At 42.5% G+C, this 21,764-nt stretch overlaps 2 protein-coding genes across 11 annotated transcripts in view; both read left to right on the top strand.

Annotated features, from left to right (window-relative positions):
• FOXN2 (forkhead box N2) overlaps window positions 1-5,375 on the top strand; it is a 33,160-nt gene extending 27,785 nt beyond the window's left edge. For all 5 annotated transcript variants that reach the window (XM_032683101.1, XM_032683097.1, XM_032683100.1 and 2 more), the window contains exon 6: window positions 370-5,375. In XM_032683101.1, the coding sequence (XP_032538992.1) occupies window positions 370-887 (518 nt within the window). In that variant the 3' untranslated portion in view covers window positions 888-5,375. The remainder of the gene's footprint in view (window positions 1-369) is intronic.
• A 9,766-nt stretch (window positions 5,376-15,141) lies between these two features.
• The window catches only part of PPP1R21 (protein phosphatase 1 regulatory subunit 21), a 36,042-nt gene continuing 29,419 nt past the window's right edge, over window positions 15,142-21,764 (top strand). Inside the window, exons 1-6 of one of the 6 annotated variants that reach the window (XM_032681305.1) lie at window positions 15,142-15,442; window positions 18,106-18,174; window positions 18,562-18,708; window positions 20,630-20,731; window positions 21,399-21,563; window positions 21,664-21,722. In XM_032681305.1, coding sequence (XP_032537196.1) covers window positions 15,380-15,442; window positions 18,106-18,174; window positions 18,562-18,708; window positions 20,630-20,731; window positions 21,399-21,563; window positions 21,664-21,722 — 605 coding nt within the window. In that variant the 5' untranslated portion in view covers window positions 15,142-15,379. Of the gene's footprint in view, window positions 15,443-16,680; window positions 17,016-18,105; window positions 18,226-18,561; window positions 18,709-20,629; window positions 20,732-21,398; window positions 21,564-21,663; window positions 21,723-21,764 lie in introns of those variants that run through there. The other 5 variants (XM_032681302.1, XM_032681299.1, XM_032681300.1 and 2 more) reach the window with 5 other exon arrangements.

The following is a 21,764-nucleotide window of genomic DNA, read 5'->3' as shown; positions in this document are numbered from 1 at the left end:
AGGGTCTAGTTTCCAAATAATAGGAGCAGTCAAGAAGTAATTCTGGTTTGATTGTTCTTTCAGCTAGCATTGCAAGAGTTTTATTAGAACCACCTTCTTTTTCTTTTCCCAGTTAATTTTGGGGGTTTTATGCAAAGTTTTTCCCCTGCCCTCTCTGTGCTAAATGGCAAGAAGAGTTTCTTGGCTACTTCTCTGCAGCTCTTAGTTGCAATTAGCTGAGGACTTTTATCCTCTGTCGATGACAGTAAACGTGCACAAGAGACCAGGACTCTTAACTGCTGACGTTCAGCTCACCTTGCAGTCAGCCAGCTCATTGTGCAGGTGACACCATTAGAGTATTTGCTTACTGACACATCTTGTTTTTAATAGGTGAGAAACCTCAGCCTCTGAAGACACCCAAGAAGAGGAGCTATGGCAGTGCATTCAACCCTCCGAGTTCCATAAATTTGCAGGAAAACGATTCTGCGGCCACCAATATTGATCCGAACGAGGATCACAATTACAGTGCCAGCAGCATGGGTTCCCAGCGCTGTGCATCCAGGTCCAGCGTGTCTTCCTTGTCCTCCCTCGATGAGGTGTATGAATTTATTTCCAAGACCAGCCATGACGGGAGCGATGGCAGTGAAGGATTTCACAGCGAAGTGGATACAGACGTTGACTATGAAGATGATCCTCTTGGAGACAGTGGCTATGCATCACAACCTTGTGTAGATACCTCTAAGGAAAGTCAGTCTAGCAAGAAAGCATTCGAGGAATTATGTCAAGAAATCGATGAGGAGTTGAAAGAAGCAGCGGGGTCTCTGCTCCACCTTGCTGGCATCCAAACGTGCTTGAGTTCCTTAATAAGTACTGCAAAGACCCACTGTCACAAACAAAGGAAAAAATAATATGTTTGTCAGTGTTGAATATATACATATATTTTTTTTAATTGTGGCAATACTCTTCTACTTTTACCCTTCACAAGGGAGATCAAAGCCATAAGAGGACTCACTGCTTTTTTTATTTTTTGGCGCAAACTATAATTTAGCCATTTATTTTTAAATCACCACCTAAAAAAGAAAAATAGAATATTTAATCTTCTCAGATTAGAGATGCATGACTTGTGAAAACCTGAAAGCATACTTAATGATCACTGTTTATTTTCTTTCTTTTTAATAGTTGACTTTATTTTTTTTTTCAGAGATGTGTTTGTTCAGATGCACACTGTGGATCATATTTACATCTCTGCTGGCCCCATCTGCAGAGGTGAATTTTGTTCTGTCTAAGGGCTCTGACTTCCATGTAAAGGATTAAAAAGGAGGTGAAAAAAGAAAGGGGGAAAGAAAAGGTCCTGGCCTTGGTTGCCTCCTCCCACTTGTCCTCTTTTTAGACAGGTCCTAGTGAAAACACTGGTGAAGCAACTCTTGAGTTGCTGCATTTTTTGGCCTATCTGACACAGTGGCTGAAAACCCACAGGAGCTGCTTTCAGCAAGATACTAAACACCCCCTGGAAGAGTGGGATAAGGGGTAGCTGAAGTGGTTACCACCCACAGTTGTTTTTTTTTTTTGTCCCTCCTTCCCCCAAATCTCCTGTGTGCAGCTCAGATTCCTGAAGGAACATGGTTTGTGGTTTTATCTTAAGACATGTTGTGAGTTTTTTTGGGGTGGGGGATTGTCCTTTTCATGCAGATACGTGCATGCCCACACATGCCTTGGATGTGGCCAACAGTGACAGCTGCTGCCTTCCAAGTCAGATGTTGTCTTTGTGTTACCACCACTGTTGAATACGTAGTACCTACACAGTCCTGCTACATCTACCCTTCTGCTCCCCTGTACTGGTTTGTGAGGGAAAAAAGAACCCAGCAGTTGGTGGTGACAATGCAGATGAGGTGGAGGCTTTAGTTGGCAAACAGCTGCTGAAAAGGGAACGTCCTGCTGCCTAATCTGAGACAAAATAGAATCGCTTCCTTTTGGATCTCTGAACCCTGAATCCATAGAATCATAGAATATGCTGAGTTAGAAGGGACGCATCAGGATCACTGAGTCCAACTCCTGGCCCTGCACAGGACCCCTAGGTCCCTCTTCACGGCACTGCTCTCCAGCTCTTGTTCCCCAGTCCATACACACACCCAGGGTTGCCCATCCCAGGTGCAGAATCTGGCACTTGCCCTTTTAAACTCATGCAGTTGCTGCCCATCTCTGATTTGTTGAGGTCCCTCTGCAGGGCCTCCCTGCCCTCTGGGGAGACAACAGCTCATCCCAATATAGTGTTGTTGGGGGTTTTTGCCCCTTCTCCCAGTATTTGCTGATTTTGTCACATGGACTGTCCATCCATACCTTCTGTTTCCCAGATCACTGTGCCTAGTGCTTTTTGAACCCCTTCAGCCTTCTGCCACATATGGGGCATCCAATGGGCAAGGCTTTTGCCTTTGGATGTGCATTGAGGCTCAGGAGGACCTCTGTTTTGGGAAGAAGTTCCTTCACAATTCATTTTGCAATAAGAGAATCTCTTTATAGTTCCTAGACATCCTTCAGCCAAAAATGTTTTGTGGTATGTTGAACTTCATCACTATTGTTTTTTCCTTTTAAAATCAGTGGTGATTGCTTACATCTTCCTGTAGATAATGGCCTTTTTTTTTGCCTTTTTTTTTTTTTAATTTTCTGTTAAAAAATGGACAAGCAGTTCAGCTGGAGTGGGTTTTAACATTACTGTACATACAAGGATGCCTTAAGTATGTTGCAGAATTGTATACAGCTATTCAAGGTCATCTTTCCTGTTGCTAAAAGGTAGTATGATGTGCCATAAACGTTCTCACCAACGTGAAACTATTGCTTCCAGCAGGTGTTGGGCAAGCTGGTTGAAAATTAGGAGCAGAGCCACCTAGGAAACCAATGTCCACTGTGGAGAACAGTGCTGGATTCAGCCAAAAGTTAACCTTTCCCTAAGGGGGTGTTTTCCTGGCTCTTTGGATGCCTTTATTAGACTAGTGGGGGGGGGTTGCCCCTTTTTCCTTTTATTTCGTATTTGTCAGTCTATTCATGAATACTGTCATAAACTGTTTTAAATACAAACACAGCCATGCTGCTGAAGGTCTGTTGCTCTGAGGGCCCATTCCAGTGCCTCTTGAAGACAACGGTGGTGCTCCTGCTGACTCAATGGCTGTTGGATCAAGCCTGAAATATTTGAGGTTCTTTGTGTTTTGGAATTTAAAGCACAAACCCTAGGAGAAAAAAAAAAAGTGTGGGGTTTTTTTTTTTCTTTTTTCAATTACTTCAGTTTTAAGAATTATTTGTTTTATTTCTGGAAAGGGAAGGAAAATACTCTGCTTCATTCCTGCTTTGTGTGAACACCTGTTAGCCTATACCTGTAGCAGAGCAACGTCTGCAGATGTGTATGTCTTCTGGCTATCACAAGTGCTGCATTAGCCAATTAGATCTGATTTTGGATGTGTTACTGATGGGTAGTAGGGGTAAAACTCGCCATTTAAAGGAAAATGAATTATCAACACGGTGATTCTTTGGATTTCAGGATGTGTGAAGATGTGAATGCTTGGTGGAACTGCTTTTTGCTCATAGGTTGCTTTTGAACTTTGATGGAAAACTGCAAAGGGCAGAGTTTGTGTCAATGTGAAAACCAGGATTCAGATACACATAAATACTGTGTAGCAGCCTGGGATTTTGCTCAGTGCCATGATTTCAGTTTCATGCTGTTGGAAAGGGGTGTTGCCTGGCTCCTGCTGAAGGTGGTTGCAACCTTTCTGTAGCTTCCAGTGAAAGCTGGATCAAAGTCCAAGTATTCTGGAAATTCTGCGGTCGTAGTTGGCTCTGTGTTTTGATTTGGTTCTGCATTTATTTTATGCCTCAGATAAAATTGGAGAAGGTTAATACTGACTTGGAGTGTGGCTGTGCTGCTGTTAACCCTGAAGCTGGTGATAATGACTTCAGCATATCTGAGGAGATGGAGTTGGGATGCTACCAGTGCATTTAATTACCATATGCAATGACCAGTAAAAACCAATTACTAATCAAAGTCAGCAGCGAAAGCTAGCTGCATCCATCCTTACAGCTTTTAGCCTGGGAGAACTGGAATTCTGGAAGTGGGGAAGCAATCACAGTCTTTCCCTGGGACACAGAGCAAAGCTCTTCATGCTTTGCTGTTTTCCCTTTCTCCTTTCAAAGGAGAAGGCAGACAATCTGTGCCCCTGACCTGTTCCACTGTGTTGTCCCACACCCCTGCCTGCACGGTTGGGAGGCAAAGGCCGAAAGCTCAGATGCAGAGCACCCCTCTTGGGAGTGGGAGAAGAACTGTCCTTCCTTTCTCTTACATATCTATTGGGTTTGGGTTTGTTTACCACCTCAGCTAGAGACCCTGGTGTATATAGTATAAATGGAATATAATTAAAAGTTATTTTGATTGTTGGGCTTTGGGTTTTTTTAGTGACATATGTAAAACGTTGATGCCAATGGTTGACTTGGATACATTTTGGCAAGAAAAGTATTAATGAACCACATTCAGTTCTTTAAATGCAGTGAAGAAGTGTATGAGACTTTTGTACCTGGGAGGTTGCTCTGTTCAGGGTAAATCTGATGTGAATACTGTACAAACCTATATTGGCCTTCCAGATTCCAGTCCTAAATTACTGATTGGCAGAAGTCACATCAAATGTTTTAAGATCCAGCTGTAAAATGGAAGTTGTGTGATTTGCAACTTTTCATCAACCTGAAAAGTACAAGCTTTAATTAAAGCAAAGTACACTCATACACGTGAATAATGGTGTGGTCAGAATATTTATTGAAAAGAAAAGGTAGAATATTTTAAATGTTGCACCTGCTATTTTATCTTAAAGCACATTCTTCACACCTAACTGCCAGTGCCATTATCAAGTCTGTTTTATAAGTGTACATTTCTTCAAATTAAAAAGTGCATAATTAAAAGTATTATGTTACTGCCATATAGTGATATAAAACATTTTATAATTGCCAATTCATTGTAACTATTATTTATTTAAAAGTGAATTGTAAGAATGCTTTCTGATCAAATGAACCAGAGTTGTTTTTAAACCATTCCCGTTAGCTTGTTTCTAATGTAGCATAAACAATGTCCTTGGGTTTGTTTAGAATAATTTTGCCAGTAGGTGACCAATTCTAACCCTTTTTCTTCCGGTTTAGTCCTTTACCCGTTTTAAAGACGATTTACAGAAGTTTAGTTTTTTGTATGCTAATCTCTGTTAATTAAAATGTTTATAAATTTTATTTTTACCAAAGAGATGCAATTCATTATGACAAAATATTGCAGAATAAACTTTGTTTTATAACACTTGTGACTTTTCTGCCCACATTTTTCATTCAGATGATCAAAGGGGCTTTTCTAAAATAAACAGCATTGCAAACAGAAAGCGCTGTGTTCTCTCTTTATCTCCAGACCCTGGTTCTGGTCTCAGACGGTGCTGAGTATTCCACCTTCCCATTTAAACTTCTTCCACGAGAAGTGGACCAGTGTAAAAAGCCAAATGTGTGTTTCATTGAAGGTTGGTTAAGATGTTGCATGCATGTGGAAGTCATCTGTAAAACACCTACCAGTCCATAGCAAGGATTTGCTGACGGTCAGGTTCATCCGTAACTGGCCCATAATAATTGAAGAGCATCTTTTAAGGCCAAGATTTTACCCTTTAACCTGGAACTTAAAGAATGTTTTGACACGCTGGAAATTGCTGAAACACTACTGCATAATATTTTGCTCATGTGTGCAAAGCATTTGTTTAAATAGAAATAACTTGAATCTTTTGCTGATGAAACCGTGATTATTTACTGTTCCATGTCCATACTGTGGTGGCCAGGTTGCTTGGACGATACTCAAAAGATCAACAACCTAATACAGGACAGGTAATTTAAAAAATGTGTCCCTGGATAAAGCTCCATAGGTCTTGTTTGGTTTTTTTTCAGTGTTTACTTTCCCTAGATACGATTTTTGATATCTGTCAAGTCTTTATCCAGAAGGCCTTTACGGAAAGCACAGAGGTGGGAACGCCCCCTCTTTACTAGCAGGAATGAAATGCTCCCCATCCCACTTTATACATGCCTCAGCTTGCTGCTCCTGGGCCAGCTTTCCCCTCAAATGCACACATGTGGCATGTGCCCTTCCAGTGCCCGAGAGGCAGAAAGACCAGAGAAGGGAAACAAGATGTGACATGATGCTTATCTCTGTTAAAAGCAGACATTGGTCCACCTTTTCTATTTTTATTTGTTTTAACCTACTAGTATCACTGAGTTAAGCTTGCTCTGTAGAATCTGATGACAATACAACTTTCTCAATACTTGAAGTGATACAGTAGATGTTAACAAAGACTTGCTTTCATTGCCATATCAAATAAAATTTAAATCACACATTACAGAATACATAAGTGCTATTAAGATATTTGATTTAGTGTTCATCTTAATATACTGATAAGAGAACAACTGCTCTAATTAGTTTGGACAAAATCACAACTATGTATCATATGTTAATGATAACTTTCTAATTGTTATTCTCTGTATTATACTGAGAACCTTGAGCTCATTGTTAAATTTCCCAAGAGTGTTTTCCTCTATTATGGCTTTGCTGAAAATTACCCTCTGTATGAAGCCACAACTCTCAAAATAAAGCATTAACTGAAGCAATTATGCACTTACACCAGCTGTATTTTAAGGACAGTTGTTGAGGAAATACTTCTTAGATTAGATTTATTTTGAAAAAATGGCTGTCTAAATTTGACACAGAATATGGTTACTCTTTCACAGATTTTGAGCTTACAGGTACCTGTAAGTGTTCTTACTTTGAGTAGTCTTGAGTAAATACATGTAGCTGTGAACATCTGGTGTGCTTAGAGGTAATCACATCATAGTCCAGCAATGTTATTGTGAACTTCCCCAGCATATTTAGACATAAAAACTCTTCCTTGTTTTTACCCACAAGGTTCATTCTCCCCTCTGAGATGGCAAAGCAGTATCACCTCTGCTTGAATTTTCAGTCTTCAGATCAGTTGGATTTCTTTTTCTCTCTTTTCTTCCAGAAGGCTGTCCTGAAAGCTGCCTGCTCTTACCATTATAAACTACTTAGAGCTAATGTAAAATTATTAACTGCTGTCTGCCAGTGTTAGTTTAAACAGCTCCTCGTTAAACACCAGCGTGTTTATTTTCCTATTGCATCAGTACAAAAGCAATCATTTCCCTCCTTAGACTCTTGACTTATTAAACAAACCAAGATTATGTGTTTTCCTTTTGGAAGACATGATCTTCATTCCTCTTAACCACTTTTCTGTACATCAATTCCAGTTTTAATTCAGCCTGCCAGCATGTACATGAGAAGAGTGAAAACCACTCTTCTAGAGTGCTTTTCTTTGAAATCTGGCCTTAATAATTCCCTGCCTTTGCAACGCTCTTGTCTGTATGTCCTGGGCTTGGCATGGCCTTTACCCTGTCACATGCAGTTGACTAATCCTGTTATCAACTAATGTGTCCCTATCTTTGTTCTCCTCCATCACTGCCAAGTGGTGAGGCCCCAGTCAGCAGAAAAAGTTCTTAGTTCATGACCTGGAAGTTGATTTAATGAGAGTCATGATCCTGACTCTTTGTGATCCCTCCTGGTAACCTTCCTGCTCACCAGGAGCTCCTTTTTGACGCAGCCTGTCCCAAAAAAGGAAGGTCTGTGCTCTTTCAATGATCAGAGAAGGACATCCTGTATCTTAAAACTAGGTATGTCTACCTCGTGTTGCTTTTATGCTGGTTGCAATAATCTCCATTTCCGTGGTATCTTGACTTTCCAGTGCTCTTAATGGTCAGCATACTAGATTGGACTGAAGACCCAGTTTCTGTATCCAAAGACACTGGTAGCAGTTAAGCATTTGGGTATTTTCATGCCTAGAAATGCAGGTTGCTCTCTATCAGACCAGAAACACTCACACTTATATGCTTTGAAGTTGGCAGGCAGGCACTCAGAAAAATTCTGTGGGTGCCCGTACCAACCTTAACACAGCATCACTTTGAAAAAAAGATTTTTTGCCTCAAAGGCTTTTTTTTTAAATTTAATTAACTTGGTATCTTGGTTTCTTACTAAGATCCAGTAAGTCCCTAGTTGTTTTAAATGCTAAAATTAGCTCAGCAAACTAAATTTCCAGTCATTTTCGGCAAGAGTACATTTTATTCTCTCTCATAAGCTTTGTGCGTGTTTTCTGAACTGCTGGTGGAGGTTTCCATGCTCTGAATACAGTCAGAGCTCCCCAAATTGCAGCCTGTATTTTGTTTTGCTTTTGGTGCTGAGGAATTTGAAAAGATGACAAATCCACCTGTTGAGTTTGGCTGTGCTGTGGTGGCTGACACGGCCTGCCCTGTCACACAGACTCTGCGAGCCCTTTCGTGGGCCAGGTAAGGTGTAGGCAGAGCTGAGCCCTTCCAAAACAAAAGATGTTCCCTTAAATCTCCGAGTGGCTACACAATTCTGGGTGTGACTGTGGTGGATGCTACCTTAAAAAATGATGCTGTCATGCTGCATGATGTCACCTTGACCCAATCATAACCCAGTTTCTGTGAGCATGATGTTAACTCCCCAGAGAAGCATCCCCTGAGTGACAGCAGCATCCCATGCAGCCGTTGCTAAGCAACAAGATTCGGCTTTCAGCAGGATCTAATTTTAAAGTATTTAACCCTAGATCTGTCAAGGTTCATTATTTCCGATGTGGTTGTTAATCCCTACTTGTTGGTGTCCCAACTTCACAAATACCCTGATCCTCACAGTGTTGCTGTTTTGTTTATCATACATAATGTCTCATAAAAAGAGAAGCCCAAGTGCCCCAGGTGGAGCTCAATGCCAAATTTCCTTTTAACACTGACCCATACACAGAAATATGGGATGCAACTAGAGGTGACAATTGTGCATTGTTCTGTGAATCTTCCTTTCTTTGCTGGCTTGTGCAAGCGGCTCATCCCTGCTTTCCTTCTAAGGAATGCTGGATTTCAAGTGAATGAATGCTTGTGGATAGGAAGCTGGCAATATCAATTAAGCTTCAATTTTTAGTAATATTATGTGTCCTCTTGTTTCTTGCTGAATTTCATCTTGGTTAAGAAGCTTGTTGTATTATCTATGGCCATTGAGAAAAATGGATGTAATTTTGAAATTTAAGGGGTTTTTAACACCGCAAAACTTTAACTCTTTTAAATTATTACATAGAATATTTACAGATAATGATGAAGTCCTGGAGAGGGGTTTTTTTGTTTGTGTTTTTTTTTCAGGAGGTTGTTTGGTGTTTGGTTTGTGATTTGTTTTTTTGTTGTTTTGTTTGTTGTGCTCACATTTTTTATAGTTATCTACATTTCATTTATTTCTAAAATGTAGAAGCCTGGAAGCCTATTCCTGTATTTTACCAAAAAAAAAGGAAAATAATTCTGACCAACTGTGTCACTCTGTGATTAATTACTACACACATCCCTGTAAGTGCATTCAAGTGCTACCTTCTTAACTGAGGTGAGGTATGTGATACCTCACTCAGTTGAAATAACTCTGCTTTCACCAGTCAGTATCATAACCACAAAAAAAAGAAAAAAGAAAACACACTGAGAACTGCACAACCCCCCTGCCCCCTAAATGCAGTATAATTAAAAAAAAAAAATTATTCATAGTTTTAAAAATGTTAAGATAGTTGATTTCAGCCTCATAATCCTCCCTAAGATTCTTTCTCCTCCCATTGTTAGCATTCAAAACCAACACTGTGTTGCTCCACCTGCTGTTTCTCCTTCCCAATTCATACTAATCCACTAAGACAAACCTGTCTCCAACAAGGCACTTTTTCTAGGAGTCAGTTTGATTGGAATACTCCCCTTCTGCCTTTCAATCCTCCTGAGACATTTCCCCTTCCACTGCTTCCAGTTCCCTTTCCCATCGGGCTTGTGCTGTACAAATAACTATTTATCGCTGTCTCCTGTGTGGTGTTGTGCCTTCTCCCTGTGCTCTGTCAGTGAGGAACCCTGCCCACGTCTCCTCCATCCCTCTTCTTTTTCCTTGGCAGTCTTTATACACATCAAAGACCTGCCTTTAGCTCTTCCCAAAAGTCCAAATTATTTCCAGAGGCGGCACAATATTTTTAAAAATTTTTTAAAAAAACCCCAAAACAACAAAAAAACATGAATGGGAATAGTTCTGATAAAAATGTTTCCTGAACTACTGGTAAATCTTTTGTATCTCTCTCCTTTCTCTGCTCACATATCTGTCTCTGAAGATGAGAAAATCAAGACAAACCCATGCCATCTTTACTTCAGGTAACAGCTCCTGGGTTTTGTGGATGTTACTCACATGGGTGACTTGGGACTTCTTTTGAAGGCCCGCAGGTCTGTGTCCACAACAGGTGTATGTGAAAGAGCATCCACTTCTCACTGTACAATCTTCACAGCGCTCCTCAATTCAGTCTTCTATCTTTCTCTACGAAATCAGGCAATGAAATCAGGCAATTTGTCTCTCAGAATTTAATGTGTATGGCTTTTATTTTTCTTTCTCCAGCAAATGTGCAAGACTGTGGAATTTGAGTACAGGCAGTTTGAGCTGGGCCAAGGTTTCTTAGCCAAGGCTCCTGCAAGTGTGAAGAAAATCAAGGAATGAGGCTGTAGAAGATGTGCAGACCTTCAACAAAAGATGGCAGAGCTAGGGGAGAGGTTTCATTTCTCTGGAAGAGGGGTAATTCCTCACTCAAAAAAAAAAAAAAGTAAGAATCAAACTTTTTCAGCTGTTACTGGGTTCTGCTGTTTTAGGGAGCGAGTGTCAGTGAGGATTTGCTGTGCAGGTACAGACGCTCCTGCTCTTGCACCCAGGGCCAGTATGTGTTGTGCCCAAGTGGAATGTGAGGTGCAAAATTCAGCTCTGACTTATCACAGGCAGCTGCCGGCTCAGTTTTTCCATCTTCTCATTCTCAGCAATTTCTTTCTGTACAAAGGCACCGCTCCCTCCGCCTTGCACACACCCTATAGATGACTCAAGCTATTTATCCTATGGGCTGGGAAGGGACGTGAGAGAGAGAGAGACTTGTTCTCATTTCTAATTTTAACTGCTATGGAAATACTAAAATTATGATAATGAACATAATAATTATTAAAGTAAACTCTTCTGTGAAGTGCATATCTGTACATGCATAGACTTTTTTTTTTTTTTTAGCACTTGACTTTTTCTTTTTTTTTTTTAATTTTATCAGCACAATCAGGCTTTGAAGAGGTGAAAGGTTATATATAACAAGCAATTTGTTACAGAGTCACCACGAGAAATAACGAGCCGGTATTGTGAGCACATATCCTGCTGTTCGTACTTGCGGTTGCTACGATAACAGAAACAAAACACCAGTTTAGGGTGTTTGCAGCTTCCGAGGATGTGGTTTATGTGCTGCTTGTGATGGTCGGATGACTGAAGATGGCTCCCTTCCAATCATTTTTGAATCTTTGTCTCTTAGAAACCCTTTTGTTGTGAATACTTGTAAGCATGTAAGTGATGACAATGGAGTTTATTTTCCCAAAGCACAGAAAACATTCTGGATAATTTGAAATATATTCTTTGTTTATTTCTTTACCTGCACCTATTCACGGCGTCTGTGAGTACAAGTTCTGACTAATCGGACAGAGGAGGGGGCACTGTTTGAGCAGGGAAGGGAGGATAAACGAGCTTGAAAATAGGACATTTTGAAACAATCCCTGTAATTCTTAAATAAATTAACTGTCTTGAGACAGCATCTAAAATTCAACACCCATTATAGTAGCTGCTGAGCACAGACAGAAGGAAAGCACAGCCTTTGTTACACTGCTTACCCTTTGCTCTCCGTTCTCCCTCATGAAAACCAATAGGAAAAACAAAAATGCCATGACCCTTGTGAAAGGGATTTCTTTGCTTGACACATCATGTTTTAGCTTGCATTAAGTTCTGCTGCCATAACCTGTGCTTATAATCACGTGGGTGGGTTTGTAGAAGGTGATGTTCTGGGTGTCCTGTGGCCACTACCCGACACTGCCTGGCATTCCACTCCCATGACCTCTCTCGCTCTGAACTTCTGCCAACGGGGTCAGTCCTTTGCAATCAGTGAGTCATTCCCTGCAACACCGACACGGGCTGCTGCCACATGTGCCGTGCGGCTCTGGGGGTCAGTGCCTGGACAACCTTGATCTCCAAGGAGAGAGGAGAATTAAGAACATGCTTGCGAGGAAACAGAGCAAGAAAGACATTTTTTTCACAGCTGAAGTTTGGGGAAGTACCACTGCAGCTGCAATGTCAAATCAAAAGGATGAATCTGAGAATTTCCTGTGAGAAAGTTAAAAAAAACCCCACCAACAAACAAACCACATAACTTCCGTCACCTATATGTCTGGGGAGCTTTGTCTGAAGCTATTCACCAAATACCACCATGGAGCAGTGATAAATTACAACACTGCATGTTCCTAGCATTATAGGGACTCCAGGATCCATGAGAAACTGGGCAAGAGGCAGTACCACTTTAAAATACCAGAGGCTGTCCTGATGCTTAAATGCAGGTAGAGCTGTTCTGATGAGCCTAAAAATCCTGCAGTCAGCTCTCAGTCTTAAAGCAGCAAAAGCACACAGTTTTTGATTCACTCCATTCACTTGTGTTTTAAGAAACTGGCACTGTCTCCTATGATAAATGCCCTATATAATGTACACTTGGATCTTGCCACTCTGGATGGATGCAGGCAAATAAATTCTGTGCTCCTCCACTCTGGATGCTCGCTGCCCAGTCAGAAACACTGTTGTTGTCAGTGGGAAAGCAATTCATTCTGCTACAACTAGGCACTGTAATTCTCTGAGCTCCCTCTTCCAGCTTTCAGCTGTGAAACCTCTCTGCCAGCCTCCACTGCGCCACATAGAAGGATAAAATTGTATCACAAAAGCATCTTTGAATGCAGAAGAAATGGGAGTGTGGTGTCTTGCAAAGTGTGTTCGAAGTATTTCGGTGTGACATTTCATGGAAGACACACCCTAGAAAACACAAACCTAAAAATACAGGCTGGAATCAATTGTAAAGGCTTTTAATAATTGTCCACTATAAAATTTACTGCACTGACATGTAAGGACATACCATGTAAGGCATGTTGCTGTTAGCCCTGATGTGCTGAATGGCAATTCCAAACTCCATTTACTTTGATAAGAACTTCTGTAGGGAATGCAAAATGGAGTGGAAGGAGTAATATATCATGGCTCTAATTGTTAAAAACTAGAGCTTCCTTATTTCTTATTCCAGTACTGCTATTTAAGCTCTTCAGGTCAAGCAGATGAGTAATGACAATATGTGTTTTGCTTATTTCCCCTTTCAGACTTCCTAAAAATGCGCAGTGCTGTTGGCAATATGGGTCAGCAACATGTCCTCCAATGGTAAGACTTCCTGTGGAGATAAAAACATATTTACTAATCTGGCCACCATATCATATTTAGGGCTTGCCAACTCCACTACTGTGATAAGCAGAAGAATAGCACACACACCATCAAAGCCTCAAGACTAAGGAAAAAGATTAGCTTCCATTACAGGCACCTACTATCTACTCCTACTTAAAGGGGAACAAAGACCAAAGGAGGTAAGAAAATGATGATTTAGCACCTCTAGCACTACCCACTACTGAGGAAGGGCTATGAAGACACTGTGCTGAAATCAAGTGGAAAAAATGATACCATGGAAACTGAACAAAAATAATTATTTGCTGTTATATCTCTATCCTAGACCAGGAAGCCCTTAACCTGCAAATCCCCAGATGCTCAGCTGGTGAAATCTCATCACATTTTTGCCTTATTATTTTCCTTACACATCTGTTTCCAGTCATTTTCAGAAACAAAATCCTGCATTGGCTGAGTATCTGGCAGGACCAAACACACCTATTATGATATTTCAGTTTCTGCTCAAGGAGTGCTGATGGCATATACACATTTAAATGTTTGGCAAATCTGAGGATAAAGAAGAAGCAAATAGGAGATAATTAGCAGAGCCTCAGCAATCTCTAAAGGAGGATGGCTGAATGCTGGAGCCATCAAAGGCGGCTCTGAAACAAAGACCTGCACGCTGGAGGCATCAGAGAAGGACCCCCCCCTCCTCCGGAAAACACAGGGTGCAGACACTCCAAATCACAGAATCCTTAGGGTTGGAAGGGGCCGCTGGAGATCATCCAGCTCCAGCCCAACCCCCTGCCAAGGCAGGGGCACCTGGAGCAGGTGACACGGGAACGCGTCCAGATGGGTTGTGAATGTCTCCAGAGAGGGAGACTCCACGACCTCCCTGGGCAGCCTGTCCCAGTGCTCTGCCACCCTCAATTTAAGAAGTTCTTCCTCATGCTGAGGTAGAACTCCTTGTGTTTTAGCCTATGGCCATTGCTCCTCCACCTGTCACTGGGGACCCCCGAGAGTCTGGCATCGTCCTCTTAACACCCGCCTTTGAGGTATTTAAATGTGTTTATGAGATCCGCTCTCAATGATCTCTGAGACTGTGGAGTTCGAGTTCCTGCACCGTGGAAGCAAACCGAGGGCACTGCAATGACATGGGACTGCCCGAGTCCCCTTCACTGGGATAAAATGGATATGTGCAGTATCTCCTCCAATATGGATGTGAGGGCTGAAGAGTGTAGGAAGAACAAAGCGCTGCACTGACACGCACTGCGAGCCATGAGCGGTGTCTTGGACGCCTTTTGTCTCATTTCTTCCCCCACGGATCCGCAAAACCCGCGTTTCCCGCGTCCGCGGGCGTCTGTGCTCCGTGCCCGCCGTGCCCAGCCCGGGGCTCCCCCTGGCGACAGCGCTACCTGGGCTGGGGACCCGCGGGACCAGCCCCGGCACAGTGCCCAGGCAGGGACGGCGGGGCAGCACCGGAGCACTGCCCGCCGCTCCCCGCGTCGCAACAATCGCGACATAACCCCCCAGCCCCGCTCCAGCCTCAGGGCGAAGCTTTTTGGGCGGGGTGGTGCCCCGTAGCCCGTTGCCATGGCAACAGGGGGCGTCAATGAGCACCTCGCCGGTGTCACGTGATTCAGCCACGCGCGGCCCCACCTTCCTCCGCGCCGCCATCTTGGAAGTTGCGTCAAGATGGCGGCGCCGGCAGGTGAAAGCTCCGCCCCCGCCTCTCGGCGCGATGACATCATCGCGCTCCCACCGCCTGAACCCGGAAGTGCGTCTGCCCATTCGCGGGCGTGTGGGGTCGGCCCTGCTGAGCCCGGCTGAACTGTGTCCAGACCGGCCCAGCTGAGCTGAGTCCACTCGATTCGAGCTCAGCCCAGTCCGGCCGAGCTGAGGCGAGCCTGGCCGAGTCCAGCCTGGCCGAGCCCGCCCGAGCCGAACAGAGCCGGGCCGAACCGAGCCGAGTCTAGCCAAGCCTGTCCGAGCCCAGTCCACCCACGCCGGGCGGAGATGGCGGCGGGCGCGGCGGAGCTGCAGGGCAAGTACCAGAAGCTGGCCCAGGAGTACTCCAAGGTAGGAGGCAGCAGAGCCCGGACCGGGGCTGCCCTGGCGGTGCCGCCCCGCGGGGCCCGGAGCCCTCGGCGCTGGTTCCTGTAGCAGCGCGGGGGGTTCGGGGCTCGGAGGTGCCTCCCGGGGATGGGGCTCGGGCGGACCCGGGCGGGGCAGGTGCGGGTTTGGGTTTGCAGGTACCGAGGGAACACGGCGAGGAGTGGCTTCGGCTGCAAAACACGCTGCAATACAAATAGCGGGCTCGGCTGTGCCAGGGAAGCGAAACTGGCGGTGTTTTCTATTGTTCTGCACTTTCCAGTTGGGCGCGAGACTCGGTCTTGGTCTTGTATCTCAGCGGTGTGAGCTGGCTGTGATGGAAGTGGGAGTTCAGCGGTGTCAGTGGTGTTTGCAGTGCCTTGGAAGCGAGGGCACTGGATTCCACACTTGCGTGTCTGTTCCCATTCTTCTGCCCCAGGTTCTTTGCATCCTGTTTCTAATGCCGCTTAATGCGGTGTTTGCACAGACTTGCAGCCCATGGTGGAGAATGCCTTCCCTTTCCAAGGTGCCTGAAATGCTTTTTAAAATAGCAGAGCTCTTCATTCTTTCTTCTTCGGTAAAAGGAAGAGGAGATGGTTTTGAATGGCATGGTCCTTCAACAGCCTTGGGGAGGAAAGCATCATTGGGTAGTCCAGCATCAGAGTGACTGGCACAAGGTGCTTGACTGTATGTGCTGCAGAACCACGTGTCTTTAAATACTATTCTTCTTGAAAATGCTGTTAAAAACCACTGTATCCAGTCTAAATTGCTCTCAGATACTTATTTTTCTAATGTTTCCACAAAGTCATTTAAAGAAAACTGAATTCACCGTGGGGCTTTGTAGGTCGCAGAGTTCCTATTTCTTGTTGCTTTATACAGTGGCTCTGCTATGCCTTGGAAATTAATGGTGGCTGAGGATAAGGTAATTGAGGGATTTTGCTGCTTGATTCCTGAATGAAACTTCAAAATGTGGACTTCTGACCATATAAATGTTCCAGCTGCTGGATCCTCTTTCTTTTAGTATCATGGCATCCAAAAGCTTTCTTTGACCTTCATCATGCTCTTCTCAGCCTGGGATGTTTCACTGGTTCTTTGCAGGAACTACTTTTTTCATCTCATCCCATTTTTTGTGCAACATGGATCGTCGTGGGAGTCCCCTCTGCAGACACCTCTTCTCTGTGTGTACATGGTCAGTTGTTCGCTTGGCTGCTTGTTGTGTGCAGGTGGAAGCAGAGAGTAGCCTTGGGAAGCTGTTTGCCTGTTCACTTGGGAAGAGCTTGACAGACTCAAGGAGTGCCCGGGAAAGTACCTGCTGTTGGATTGCTTTGCCTCCTGGTTTGCAGAGCAGTCCAGGAGAAGGATGAGGTGAAGAAGAGACTCTGAAAACACCCAAGTTGCAACTTCTGGCTCTCTCCTGCAGCTCTCATGAAGGAGGAGTGAAAAGGCTCTTTCAGTTTGTGGCAAGCCTGTGGGGGGTCACCCTTCAGCTTGGGTATCCATGAGGGGTTCATCCACCTGCACCCGACATGGTCCTGCGTTAGTAGCTGTGGCAGAAAAACAGGTGTGGAAAACTACTGCACTGCTTTTTCTTGCTGGGGAAACCCTGTGCTTGGAAGCCTTTCTGTGGTGCTCTTGGCAGTTTCTTCTCTTGCCTTTGTGATGCCTGAGCAGCACAGTGGGAGTACTACAGGGGAAAGGCCTGTGCTTGGCAATGCCAGCTGACTTCTGACCTTCAAATACACTCAGTCATCAGACTGGAACCATTAGCTGTTGCTCTTTTGCATTGAATCTTGCCTGTTATGCATCTGACAGGGATATTCCCAAATACTATACAAACCCTTTTAATTTATATCTGCAACAGCTGGACTCAGACATGTCAAATGAATACAAACTGTCATTGAAGATACCGAGATTCAAGCAATTATCAAGGAATGGGAAGATGGAACTGTGGGTATCCTCATTGCTGCAGGGTAGAGGTACTCTGTGAAGTGACTGGGAAATAGGTTTCTTGAGTATCACTTTTCCCTGTAGTGATTTTAGCTCAGATTTGCGGACTATATAAATAAGTCTTAGAGGGCTTTTCTTTCTATGCTTTTTATGCATTTTCATGTCAGGCTTGTGATCTGTCAGGCAGATCATCTCTGGATGAGCTGCTGCCACAGGTAATAAGTATTTTTGCATTAGAGTATAGTTAAGCTCTTCTTGAATTGATACAGATACTGACTTTGTGAGCCCTGCTTATGTTCCAGAACCGGTTAGGAACAGTTTTGGGGAGAAGAGGCGAGAGACAGGAATAGCACTGAGTATGACCAAGAACTTGAGTAGTCAAGGAAGAAGTTGCAGATTTTCCGTATTTCTTCAAGCCTTCACTATATTTAACTTAAGTTATCCTCAAAGGTTTTTATTGAGTAAGAATTATGATCTATTTGACCAAAATATTCAAGTGGTAAAGTAACTTCTTGTTTCTTGGCAATTAACGATATGAATTGGGTAATTTTTTTCCAACCTGATACCACTAGTATCTACCTGAAAAGAATACTTGAAAAAACATTCATATCTGATGGTTTCCTGAGAGAATACTCAGATGCTCTATGAATGGCTCTTATTTATTCCATTGTCTTGCACAGTTACTGGCATCTCTTATTTTTCAGCTTCGAGCTCAGAACCAAGTACTGAAAAAAGGAGTTGTAGATGAGCAAGCAAACTCTGCTTCACTGAAGGTAATCTCTAAAACCTGCTCATGTCAGATGTATGAAGCTGTGACAAAATAGGTAAACAGGAGTACTTTTTACTCAAAATTATTGTAATTAAGAGAATAAAGAAGGAACTTGATTTACTAGAAGAATTTCTGTTTAGCAGCTAGTCTTTATTGTTCTCTCTAAGTGCTGACTTTTAAAAAGTGAAAGGTTGCTTCTTGATGATTAGCCTATAGAATGAAGTACCTACTTGAATGTGATCTGTGGGCAGCTCAAGGAAGTGCAATCTGTTTTTTAGTTTAAAAATGATACTTTTTTGCCTCTTTTTATAATTTGTTCTCTTTTTTAATGTGATACTACTTATTAAAAGCGAGTGTGAAAGTTTTAAAATTAAATTTTTTGGTCATTTAGGAGCAACTGAAGATGAAGGATCAGTCACTGAGAAAGCTGCAACAGGAAATGGACAGCTTAACATTTAGAAATCAGCAGCTTGCCAAACGGGTGGAGTTACTTCAAGATGAACTTGCATTAAGTGAAGCCAGGGGCAAAAAGAGCAAGGTATGTGCTAAAGGCAAAAAAACTTGCTTAGCAGGTGACTGCTCCTCACCTGTCAATGCCTTATCCTTTAGTGAAAATACCCATAAAACAGGTATTGATACATATCATATGTGCTAAGTAGTTCTCTGTTCTTCTAGTCTGTTGTCTGATACTGAATTGCTGTATCCCTTTTTGGATATTTATTAAGTGTTCAAACAGCTGGGAAATATCTTGGAGCTCTGTGATCAGTCAGCTGCTGTGAAGACAGCTGATCACTCATTTCATATTCCCCCCTCCTTGCTTTGTAATTTAGATGTTGATGGTTAACTCTTCAGTCTGTGATTGTAGTATGTGAATCTTGTCAGGTGTTCTGAAATCTCAATTTTTAGCTTGTATTCCTTATGTTATTTCAAAATGACAGAGCAATTTCGATACTGTGATCTTTCTCTGTCAAAATGCTTGCTGATTAAATCCGCTAATACCATATTCTAAGGTCAACTGTGCCTTCTGTAGGTAACAGCACAATTCCAGGTGTGGTGTGCTTGAACTTAACTAGTTCTCAAGCACTTCTTGTTACCTTCCTTATGAGGAAACCCCTCTTAAATACTGTCATCTTTTCTTTTTGGTTAGCTCTCAATATGCTGTAGCTATCAAACCTGACATTAAAGAAATCATTCAACTTATTAGTAATACAGTCATCTTTGTTATTTTTTCCCTAAACTCTTGTCCATTTTTCTGCTCTCCAATTCCTTGACATGCATAGTACTTCTGACTGCATTGTTCATGCACCATAGTAGGTTGTTCTTCTAAATGCAGTTTGACCCTTCAGTTCTTTTATTTCATATTATGTAAATCATTGTTTCACTAGATGTGTTTCCAAATTTTTGAAGGGCATCAGCCTGTCTTGAGTAGCTTTGCAAACCATTGCCACTGAGTTTCTTTCCTGTTCAACTGTCAGAATGCACAGCTTTCTTTCTTGTTTTTTTTTTTTTGAGAAGTATACTATCTTTTAAATATGTTCCCTTCAGTTTTACCTATAGGTTCTCACCAAGTACATACACACTAAATTCCATGTCACTCTTATTTTGGTGACTTGTCATTAGGAACCATATAAATCGCATCTAAAATTAATTAGATTAAGATTCAGATAGATAATCTGTGTCAGAGTGCACTGCTTGTAGAAGGAGGAGAACATGTGCCCATATCTCAAGTGTAGTTCACAGGCTGGCACCAAATGCAGATGTGGCTTAGCTGACCTGTGTGTCCTGAGCACTTTAAGTTTGGTGTTAAGTTAAATGTGAAAAGTCTCCCTTTTTTTTGGTGATGATACTACCATTCTTCATCAGTGTGGTAAAGCAGAGCAGCACCATGGGACTCACTTAGTGGTCTCTGAGTCTTTTGGATTAAATGGGTGAAAAATGAGGAGACAGTTGGCAGAGAGATGTCTGTATTCTCAGGGTAGTTGGTGAGCAGGGAAGACCCTGTGCTTTCCAGTGCCACCTTGTACTGTAGCCTGCTGAGACCTGGCTCACACTTGGACACTTGCTGGGGGCAGATGTGCCTCAGACACAGCTGCCAAACCAATTGAGCGTGTGTGCATAGGGTTTTGTGTTACTGACTGCATGGAATTGTGCAGTATTCCAATGAATTCAGATGGGCAACTGCCCATAGGACTGGTTTCCTTGTGTGAATGTGACATCTGAGTAGGGGCTTTCCCCAGTCAGTGCTGTACCACTGTACAGTAACAATGGTGTGAAGGGAAGAGTGCTGCTTTTAGGCTTGTGCTATGTCCAGTATGCCTACCTTTTGCTGTATTAGTCAATGTAAGCAGGGTATATGCTCACGTGGCTCTTTTGGGAATGAGCTGTGAGAATGTTCTCACATACCTGGGGATGGGCTTTGGGATGTCCCCAGAGAAATGAGGGCATTTTCTTTCTTCTAGAAAAGTGTAGAATCTTCATCTCAGTTGAGTCAAGAACAGAAAAGTGTCTTCAATGAAGATCTTCAGAAGAAAATAGAAGAGAATGAACGACTACATATACTGGTGAGTGAAACTTTCTTTCAATCGGAAAATCGGTCACACAAAGATAGGGAAAATAAAATGCTGTCTGAAAACTAGTGGTTTCAGAGGCTTAGTTCTATGCAAAACAGTAGATTAGATCAGATAATTTGCTTATAAAGATGTTCACTGGGCAAATAAAAAAGTATTTTGTCTTCAGATTCTTTAGACAGTATGTGGAGTCATTCACATAATACATATTTTCTCATTTAGATTTTTAACTTTTTGGTGACAGCTACTGTACTGAAAATAGGCTGGTACTGGGTGGAAATTCATTATTAATTCGCTGTTTCAGAATTGCTTTAAAGTTGAAGATATTTTCTGCAAGTTGCTGTAATTAAGTCAGGAATTGCTTTACCAAAATGGAATGCATTTAACTTTAGAAAACTTGAAAAAAACCTTATGGCTCAAGTTCAGGTGTCTGCTATTAGCCAGCAATATATTTAAGGAGTACTTGGTAGTACTACAGAACTTTGTTTTTATTAAACTACTTTGTTCCTGAATCATTTCTCTGTAAATAAAATAAAATTTCTATTTGTCTGAAAACTAGCAATTATTAACCTGAACTGGCTAATGAGGTCAGTGTAACTCACAGGACTGGATTCAACAGTAAAATGAAGCTTTCCTAAGAGCTTTGCTTTTCTTCCTTTAGTTCTTTGAAGCAGATGAGCAGCACAAACGTTTGGAAGCGGAGCTGAGAACTAGACTTGAGGTTTTGGAAACTGATGCTGCCCAGCACCAAGCTGTGGTGGACAGTTTAACGAAGAAATACACAGATACCATAGAAAAGCTGCAGAATGATAAAGCCAAATTAGAAGTAAGGAGCTTTTCCTCTTACTTGCAAGTTTGAAAAATTTTGAAATGCAATGTCTTGCTGTGTCAGTATTTACATTGTGAGATTATCTTCTTGCATAAAGATCAAGTCTCAGACACTAGAAAGAGAAGCTAAGGACTGCAGGCTTCGAACTGAAGAATGGTAAGTGTTTTTATTTAGTATAATGAAAATTTGATTGAAAAA

This window comes from Chiroxiphia lanceolata, chromosome 3 (genome assembly GCF_009829145.1).
Source record: "Chiroxiphia lanceolata isolate bChiLan1 chromosome 3, bChiLan1.pri, whole genome shotgun sequence".
Taxonomy (NCBI): domain Eukaryota; kingdom Metazoa; phylum Chordata; class Aves; order Passeriformes; family Pipridae; genus Chiroxiphia; species Chiroxiphia lanceolata.
The sequence above is the reverse complement of the archived record's forward strand: the minus strand, read 5'-3'. Positions and strand labels throughout refer to the sequence as shown.